The 11,105-nt window shown below is 26.6% G+C and overlaps 1 protein-coding gene across 1 annotated transcript in view; it reads left to right on the top strand.

Annotated features, from left to right (window-relative positions):
- Window positions 1–8,219: 8,219 nt before the first annotated feature.
- LOC108770431 (major facilitator superfamily domain-containing protein 6-like) overlaps window positions 8,220–11,105 on the top strand; it is a 6,899-nt gene continuing 4,013 nt past the window's right edge. Inside the window, exons 1-3 of the mRNA XM_018522013.1 lie at window positions 8,220–8,277; window positions 8,548–8,849; window positions 9,201–9,531. Of these exons, the coding sequence (XP_018377515.1) occupies window positions 8,220–8,277; window positions 8,548–8,849; window positions 9,201–9,531 (691 nt within the window). The remainder of the gene's footprint in view (window positions 8,278–8,547; window positions 8,850–9,200; window positions 9,532–11,105) is intronic.

The following is an 11,105-nucleotide window of genomic DNA, read 5'->3' as shown; positions in this document are numbered from 1 at the left end:
CTCTCGCTCTATCGGCTCCCGTTCTTTTACTTCCGCTCTGTCTCGACTTTCGCTCTCTCGTCCCTCCCCCCCTCTCCTTCTCTCTCCCTCTCTTCTCCTTTCTCCTGTCCTCCTCCCCCCTCTCTCTTCCGCTATCGAATTCGCTCGGAAAAATTAAACGAAATGCTTCCATCACAGGAATTCGACTGCGATGGTTAACTAGGGAGTTGAATAATATGTTGTCGAATAATTCGGGTTCTATGTACGATTCTAGACTCGAAAGTTACAATACATTTATTATCGACGATTTTCGATACGCGTCAAATCTTTGAGATCGTTCTCATGACTTTGGCATATTCCATATTGCATTAAGATTGTGTACCTTTTCCATCCATAAGTGTACATACAGTTGGCATCGAAAAGATTGACGCTTTGAATAACTTTTTTTAATATCTAACAGGAGAATTTGATTCTTTTTACAAAAATATTATGGAGCATGAAATAAACAGAGCATAAAATTTTTCATTTTGAATCTTTTAATAATAAATTCTTAGTTGTCATTTCCGTTTTGCAACTTGTACTTATATGCTGAAAACTCGAATCAACTCCAGTTAACTGTACTTCAAGGTGAGAGATATAGATGAGAGGAAAAAATGAATTTCAAAATATTAAATTATATGCAATATAATTTTGTCACTTGAAAAATATATGTAAATATATTTTTTTGAGTATAGTTATATAAAAATGTTTTTAAAATATATAATTAAAATCTCAATGATTAATTTTTATAATAGAATTATATTATTATAAAAATAAATTAATTTTATGTATTGTTATGTAACTCAAAGTATTATTGATATTTTGTGCATATACTTTTACGTATGAGAAATATTTTCTATTCATTGTATTAGAATTAATGGCTTAAATTAGCTTAAATCAATCTTTGTTGAAAGTTATATAATTAAAACTGTTTTCATTTCTTAAATAAATTTTGGAAGTCGTAAAAAGAAAATTTTAATTTTGTCTTTTTAATGTCAACTGCACACTTACGAGTTTTAAATACTAAAATGAAACATATTTTATTAACATATTTTTTCGAGCTTTTTTTTACTGTGTTTTATCATTTTTTAATACCATGGATTCGAAATGAAAACGATTATTTTTTCTATAATTTTTAAAAACTTTCAAATAAAAAATTATATTGTTATTGCATTATATATATATTGTTTTATTTTAAATTAATATTTTCGTAAAAATGTTGAAACATACATAGAAGAAGTTAGCAGTAAGCAAATCGACGCATCGCAATTGAGCATTCTTCTAGACTTTCCATTTGATCTCTTTGATCTCCTATTCTCGAAAATGTTCGACTACGTAATTATACATCACACTGTAAAATAATGAAAACTATATGCGATCGAAACTGCGTAATATTGTATTCGGTTTTATTGAATGTACTCGTTTAATTCACAAGTCTTGATACGGAAAGAAAAATATTGCATATTTATCTATTTATAAATTAAATCTTTTTTGAAAACTTTATTTATTTTCATCACTTACAATGTTTTACATTATCATTTTTGCTTTACTTTTGCTATATGCTTTTAATATTATTCCAATTTATGTGCCTGAGAGCTTAAAGGCCTAAATTCTCTTTCAATTCGATTAAAATTAATAAATGTTGATCCTCAGCAGACATTATAAGGCTTCTCATCCCATAAGATTTTCTCGATTCCGTTTAGGAAAGAGTTTCTTAAACCCCTTAATAGTAACAATAGATTATAATTAATTACGTAAAATAATTGTTAGTTTCTGAATAAATCTCTAAAATCTTTTATTTCGAACGATTTTATTTGTAATAAAGTTATATATATATATATAGATTCCGTGATATCAAAGGCTTAAAATTTCTGTGTCTCTACTGAGGATTGAATGCTCCTTTTTGCGATTGAAATTGTTTTAAATTAAACCATTTTAGTAAAATTTTAAGTTAAGGAAAGATCTGCAAGTTAAATGGATATAATGGATTCAATGTTTTGAAATTATCTAACGTGTTCTCTTTCTGTTGTGTACACTATTTCAAAATTTATATATATAATAAAAACTTTTATAAAATACAATGACAAGGAATGGTATAATGGCAAGAAAAATTGATATTGGCCTTATTATTCATATATACTTACTAATGCATATGCGATATGAAACTTGACGCTATGTAATGTATTGTTTTATGTCTATCGATTCTTTTTATTATTCAAAGTTTAAAAATACTGAACTCTAATGTCATCGGGCAGCGACTGCTTTACAAGATATTTCGTCTTGCATCTGAATGTATCAGGATAAAATACAAGATGTTTCATAAGGTACTCATATGTCGATATTTTTTTAGTAGTTTTGCGTGCAGAGTGATAACGAGCATCGGTTAAAAAACCAAATATAGTTAGATTGAACAAAATATTGGTAACTTTAAAATTTCGAAAATACTTTCATCAAACATGAAAATCGTCATATCGCTCGAAGCAAAGTAATTTTTTTTTATTTGAAACTTTTATTATTAAATGTATTGTTTTAAAATATTTAAAGTGGTCATTTAAAATTTATTTACATTCATGTAATAAATATAATTGTTATTTACATATAGCTATCACGTGTTTAGAAAATGTAATTATGTAGACACGTCATATTTTTCTAATTTATAAATTTTATTTTAAATATATTCAATACTAAAACAACAAAACTTTAAAATATGAAGATTGATTTAACTTATTTATCTACAAGAAAAAATAAATGAATATTTCGAATTTCTAAAGTATGACTTGCTATACATTAAATTAAGGATAAAAATTTAATAATTCGTTATTAATACTTTGGTTGCATTTCCATAAAATTATTTTGTTCAAATAGATGGTTTTATCGATAAACAATTAATGTTATTCTATTCTAATATTTTTTCATCTTTCTACATAAGATCAGCAAAAAATTCTTTTTTTTCTTATATAGAAAACCTATACTTGTTTCATTGTGAAAAAAACGCTGTCTAGAATTGATATAATAATATCATTACATCTACGAAGAAGTTTTTTAAAAAAAATAATGATGCTTTTGTATTTGGTATGAATGACCCAAGAGATAATCTAAATAATATTCGAGAAGTATATTATCGGATCACGAATGGATACATGTACTTACATGAATAGATACTGTTTTATTATATACGCGGTTGCATAATATTAGTGGAGCTTTCGAAGCGTAATGTAGCTCTCAGGTGCAAACATATTGTTATTTAATGACATGCATATATGTATAAGCTTTGATTTATAATAAATATTTCCACTTATACATTCTGTTTCCTTCAATGTCCAAACAAAATCAACAAGAGTTCTGACATTTACATATTATCCTTATACGTCTACATCACAAAATACGGCCACATGTTACATAATTCGGTTTTTTAAATTTCAATTTTTAAATGTATGACCAAACATTTTTAATTATATTTTAATAATCGTTTTGTCATATTGAAAAGGATTCGCAGTAGGATCGCAACGTCTATTGTATATTATGCATTGAATATATCGAACAAGTAATATACATATATATACTAAATAAAAGGAGATGGTCCCAAACAGAGCTGCCCATCCACAAAGATTTAAAAGTTCATACTAAACATTTTCTAAAATTTTAATCATTTATTTATATTATTCTGTGAATGGTAAAGAGTTTCGTTCTAATTAGATATCTATTTTTTGGTGTTGCAATTTCAATTTCTGGCAGCCTATTTATTAAAATTTAATAATAAATATTTTTAGTAAAAAATATTAATAATCTTCATAATCAAAATTCCTGTTATATACATGAATATAATAAAAAGTATTTTGTGAATAAATTTTGAAGACATTAAATTTTATATATCACCCAATATAAATAATTTTATATACGTATAATAATACATTAATAAATATGTATCTAAAGTATTATGATGAACTACTAGAAGAATTAAACATTCATTCGCAATATCTTTTTAGCGGTTGATTGTAAGCATCCGGGACCAATAGAGAACGGTAGAGTAATAGTAGTGAATGGATCGACAACTTACGGAGGAGCCGCAGAGTACCACTGCCTATCGCAGTACGAAAGGATCGGCATATTTTTAAGAAAATATTTGAACACAGAATACTGGAGCGGCGAGGAGCCAAAATGCGAATGTAAATAAGATATCGATATCACATCTTTGAAATATATATCTAAATAATATCGTTTTTGAGATATGATATTTTTATACTACGAAAAATCTTGAAATTTTATCGGCTAATTTCCAAAGTTTTTTAAAAACTAAATATTAAAAAAATCTTTCATCAAAGACCCACTGGCAACAGATTACTTAAAATAAACTTAACGTCATTAATGTTACGAATTGTTTATTTTACGCGTCTAGGAAATAAGTATGATGAAAAATTTGAATCAGGTACATGATTGTCGTTTGCAGTGGCTACGAATGAGATAGTAGAACCTCAAAGTGTAGGCACGAGCGTTGGCATTGGAGCTGGTGTTATTATCTTTATATTAATTATCCTCGGATTAATTTATCTTAGGCTGTGAGTATTGTTTCTCGAGATAATATGCACATTTTGTTCAAAACATATTTACGAATTATATTCGCAGAAAAGCCGGTCAAAAATACCGAAAATGTTCAAGTTGCGGAACAAAAGGAGGATCAAAACGCCGCCGTCATGTCTTACGTGACATTGAATGACGGCACGCATAATATCATGAATACGAAAACGTCCCCGAGGATGGTCTTTACGATAATCCGTACAGTCTGAGTGGCAACGCGTACAGGTAAATTACAACTGTGCAATACAATTTAAAGAGACGCACCAATTCGAGTCATACAATGTAGAAAAGTATGTAAAATTACTTGAAAAATAGGTATGAAAATAATATATGGAAATATATAAAATTGTGCTTTTTTAATAAAAATTAATACTTTTATCTCTAATTGCGTATAAATATATTTTTATGTTTGACAAAAAATTACACAATAATAATAGTATATTTTATAATTTCTATGTAAATGTACAAATTTTTGTAATATCATATAACATAATGGTAATATACCATAATATTTAAATTTTTATACATATCAATAAAATAACTTAAGAAGAATGTTATGAAATTTGTTGGCGAATTAAGATGTAAAGATTTCTATAAATTTAACTGTAATTGTAAATTTACTTTCGCCAATTGTTTAATTACTATAAAAAAATAATGTTATTTGTAAGTTGTGACTATGGATACATTATATAAAAAAGTGTTTATTACAATTTAATAAATATTGTTTCATTATTTTTCCTATCTATCCTATCCTCAAATACTCATTCAGAATTAAGTTTTATACAAGTTGGTGCAGAAGAGCGATACCTATATACACACATACGTATAAACTGTTTTCTAAGAAATTCTTTCTGTTGTTTCACACTTATTTGTGTACATCTTACTAATGAAATGATAATAAAAATTTTAGCGTAGAGCATATAATTTATTAATCTCGCTTTTCTGTAAAAGATATTTTACGTTTATTAATTATTATTGTTTATCTCAATGCACTTACTTTAGTCTAATTTTTTATAACTTATCCATATGTAAATTCGTATAACAAATCAAACTAACCTAGTTTATTTATGTTACGTCCTGGGTCGCGTGTTTAGTATTAATGCGGTCTCGAGGCGCGACATAAAATCGTGGAAGCGCGAGCGCGGAGCGCATTAATACTAAACACGCGACCCAGGACGTAACATAAAAAAAACTAAAGACTCCTTATAAATCAAAGAATTGGAAAGAATACGGGCGTTAGGAGTCAGGCGCAGAAGATGTCGCGCAAATAATACACTTATGAAGCTTGAAACTTCTTTATTTAACAAACGCGCTTACATGTTTCGGCTCATTTTTAAGCCTTCCTCGAAGCAAACACAATTTTTTATTGCTGAGGATGGCTCAAATAGTAAACCGAAACGTACAAATTGAATTTTTTTACTTATGAATAGGTATTAGTTAGCTTTGTACAATATAATATCTAGCGCTGATTCCTAACGCCTATAGTTATACATTTATTTGTTATTATCATTGTATTAATTTAAGAAGTCTATAAATTTCTATATTTACTTGAAATATATTATATGTTTAATACCATATTACACACACACACACACACACACACAAGATCGAGCAATACTAAATGTCCTATTGTTGAACTTACACGTGTCACTGAAATCAACTACTTATTTATTGCGATGTTAAATAGTTATTGTTTTAGTTTTCGGTAAATTCCCGAAATGTGAAGACAGTAACTGAACATTTTTTATACTAATAGCTCTACGCATTTATACGTTCACACATAGTTTTAAAGGATCGGGAAAAAACCGAATTTTTCCAATTTTTCCATGTTATATATAGTATGTACAACGTGTAACTAAGTTCAAATGATGTACATATAAATTATGTAAATTTATATATGTAGATAACGATGGATAATGTTTTATGGAACAATTATTTCGTTTAATAATGTAAAAGTGCTAATGTAAGAAAACATTGTTAAAAGGCATGTTCCATGCATATATCGCAGTTGTAGCAGTTGTGTTTATCGTGTTATATCCATTGACGCGATTGAAAGTTTCAGTAGATTGCATTAGTGAGTATAAATTTATTTTTATATTTGATACAAAAAAATTTTATATAGTGAATATTCAAACATTTAAAAGAGAGAGCTCCGTTTGTTATAAGTTAAGGATGTATTACACATTTTTTTTAATAATAAAAAAGTTATGAAAATATTACAGATACACGTATCTAAGTGTATTACAAACAAAAGAATTTTATTAACTGAAAGAATATTTTATTTGAAAGCAGTTCACATTATGATTAAATGTTTATTTCCTGAATTTTTCTATTTTCTTAATTTTCTGAAATCATTTGATTCAATACATTGTATGAACTTTTGATACAAATTACATAATTATGTTCCAATATTGCTTTTCTTTTAAAATCTTATTGTATAATATTCCGTATTAGTTGATGTGAATGATAACATACGAAACAAATGTTTTATTCTGACGTACTTTGCAAAAAAAAAATTTGATATTTTACTTCTGACGTTATAACTCGTATACTGAAGGACAACCCACACAGAAATGTCCAAGTTATATCGTAGAGACAAAGGTATCGCAATATCTATAGGATATCCGATATATTCCGATGATACACTTAGAATATTTCTGCTGTGTGGGAAAGGATCAAGCAGCCTTAATCTTCCGCTGGTTTGAAGACAAGTTGATTTTTTTTTCTGAGTTCTGACAGACAAACTTAAATCTGTAAAAAAATTAATAAACTACTGACTGACTTTTATGACAGTAAAAGTTTATTGTTAAAGCTTTACAAAAAATTTTTTAATGTTTATATAATCCAAAACAGTATACAAATTTAACTCAAGCGTTTAAAGATCTAACTTTCTAACGGAAAATACAAAATTTTACATAACTAACAGAGGATTAATGTGTACAATAATCTTGCATTCGATCATCTTACGGTCTGTAGGCAATAATAATTAAATGTGTGTAAACGTGCCTTTGTCTATTAATTTTTTATTTGTGCACAATACAGCTTGTAGGTATCGATATGTTATATGTATATCATATGTATACTACGTAGCTTTGTACGCAATAATGTCGTGAGTGCAAATACGACGCCATCTCTGAATTTTTTATTTTTGCGCAATAGAATTTGTAGATAATCCATCTGTAATAAATTATGTGTGTGTAACATAGCTTGTACGTAATAGCTATTGTTTACACTTTACAAGCATTATAGTACTTGTAAGCAATAGATCTTTTATAAACGATATTTTTTATACACAAACGAACTGTCAGTAAATGGAATGTAATCGGCAAACAGTACTGTTGGCAATTAATTTATAGGCAAACGGAGTCCTTTCCTATTTCATAGAGATAATATTATATTTGTCTTAAAAATATTAAATATTTATAATATATTATTAATATTTTTTTTATTATTATATTATTATTGCATGATATACATGTATAAATTTTTACATAATGTTTATTATTATTTTTATACACTTTCAATCTTACGTATAAATATCAGTACTCTAACATAATAATAATTTAGCAAGTTTTTAGAGAAAAGCATAAAAATTGGAGCACATATTTGTTATATCAACTACAATTATGAAAATTAATTACGTGCTACTGCCTCTAAAAGCACATTATTTTTTTTTTCATGCAGGTAAGTAAATCATGAAACGAATTATATCACATATTCCAATAACTATAAGTAATTATTACATTAATTTAAAATATTTAAAATATTATTACAATGTATTTTACATTATAAAAGATTTCATATCTTTTATAACTCTACATATACAATATATACAGATCATGTTAAAGAAATACACATTACGATGAATTTAAAAATATTGAAAATTAGTTTTAGTCCCATTAATCCACTACACAAATATAAGTGTAATGTATAACCTAATTATTCTTATTCCAGCTATGGCTGCTATTTTTCCATTTTTACCTGTTTACGGTAAACAACTCGGTGTTTCTCCATTAATAATGGGTAGCATCACTGCCATTTTACCCATTGTGTATATGATTACTAAACCAACAATTGGTTTTATCATGGATTATTTTCAAACACAAAAAAAGTTAATCTTTATGTTTATACTTGTGGTTTCATACGGTTCCTGTATTCTGATATACTTTTTGCCACCATTACCGGGACCAATGATACCAGACCATCAGTTTGAAAATGTTTCTTGTGCGATTTTATCATTTTGCGATATAAACTTTGTAAGCCTTTATTTTATTACAATTGCATATTATTTTCGATAAATAACAATAATATTTCTGCAATATGTGATCTCCTCTGTATATTTATTTCATAAACTATTTTTTTTATAAAATTATGATTTTGATAATATATATATTTTAAGATTAAATTCGTTCTTCCTATCTATAGTTAGAAAATATTTTTGTAGATATTATTCAAAATATTAAAGAAATTAATGTTTTAAAATATTTTATTAGTTTCTAAGTAATAAGCCTTGAATAGTATTTGATTATTAGATAATGACTTTAATAAACATTTTAAACTATACGTTTAAAAATATATTTAAAAGTATTTATTTGTTTCTATTTAAGAACTCAACAGCATTATTATGTGATACAAAGAACACTAAATGTCACTGGACATGCAGAGACACAAAATTTTCCGTTCGACTATCTTTTTATGCTACTTCTTCTGAGAACGAAGCAGTTATTTCCCCAAATACTACATGTTTATTAAATTTTAACGAAACGGCATTATGTCAAGGAACAGAAAATTGTAATGTTACCTGTGATAATTTTGAAAATGATTACTGCTTGTATACATCTACTACTTTCTGGGGATTCGTCTTTTTAATGTCTCTTGGCACTATTGGTATTGTTACTTCCTTTAATATAAACAACGCAATTTGTTTTGAAGTATTAGGTAAATATTTATACAATTATTACATATTTTCTTTAACTGTATTTATTGAAATATGTATATATATATATAAAAAAAAACTATCTGAATTAAATATCTGTAATAATTATTCTAATATCTATTTATTAAATTTTTTTATCAAAGATATGTTAAATTAATATTTGAAGTATTATATCAATTTTCCGTGGTGCCGATCGATTCTATCGCTGCGCTTACAGCTATGGCATACAAAAAAATTTAAATAGTAAAATGTAAGCAATAAAATGCAATAAATTAGCCAATCACAAACCGATTATAAGATCATAACGTAAGCAATATAGCAATTAATCCTTTGTGTTGATTTCTTTACTGTTTTTCTATGCCTTTATTTCGTAAGCGACTATCATCGCATATTTTGATAGTATGTTTATTGAAGATTTAATAATGTAAAAATAACAAGGTAATATTAATTATATGCATTTAAGTATACATGCGTATAATCTTTGTCGATGATATAAACGTCATGGAATTAATTGTCGTTTTTTCTATATCTAATAATTATTTCATAATATAGTCTTTTATGATTAATCAAAAAATCCCAGTTTATAACATATATGCATATGCAGATAATAAGGAAACGGTCAATACAACCCAGGTTAGATTTGATGTCTAATAGGTATAATATATTTGTAAAGTGTTACGAGTAAAAAGCTAGATCTTGTTTGCTAATATTTAATAATCTATTTAAACATTCCAACAGACTTTTCGATCACTTTCAATGTTGAATAGACAAATTAATACAAAAAACAGTTTCAAACGCAAATTAACCTTAATGAAGCATGCTTCTGTTGACTCAAGTAATATTGCACATACACATTATTACATTTTTATTACATTACATATCTAATCAAAATTAATACATATATAATAAAATTATTAAATTTCAATTACATTACATATGTATTCAGAATATATGTATATGTCCAACGCATATCTTGATGTGAATCCTATTATTTCTCTATTCTTAAGTATCCATCGCGGGATAGAAATCCGAAAAAGTGGCCAAAAGTCAACTATTTTAGATCCATTAATGAAATCTCTTATTGTTATCTACACATATTAAAGTAGTTAAAAACAAAAATTTATGTTAATATATTAATTACTGATGGAAATATGTGGTATTATAGCCTTTGCTTACAGTAAATTAACATGGATTTGTTTATTATTGAAATTCTGAATTCAGATTATTAAATATTAGCAAACAAAATTTAGCTTCTTGCTGGTAGGCCATTACATTTTAGTTGTAATTGTTTTACTCAATTGAGCATCATATATTACCCTTTTATAATATATTTGTATGTAAATTCTAAATATATCTTTTAGGGCCGGTTGTTCCATCTTTAGATAAACTATGTTGTAATTTACTTATTGGATAAACAAAAGAGTAAAGGAGTAAAAACATAAGAGAGTAAGACAGTGAACTGAAGTTTATTAAAAGATAGAACAATCCAACCTTAGTTATGTAAACTACGCGTCGATTACTATCAGACGAGAAACGCAATCATAATTACGATTGAAATAATATATATATATATATA

Source organism: Trachymyrmex cornetzi, unplaced genomic scaffold, assembly GCF_001594075.2.
Source record: "Trachymyrmex cornetzi isolate Tcor2-1 unplaced genomic scaffold, Tcor1.1 scaffold127, whole genome shotgun sequence".
NCBI lineage: Eukaryota > Metazoa > Arthropoda > Insecta > Hymenoptera > Formicidae > Trachymyrmex > Trachymyrmex cornetzi.
The sequence above is the reverse complement of the archived record's forward strand: the minus strand, read 5'-3'. Positions and strand labels throughout refer to the sequence as shown.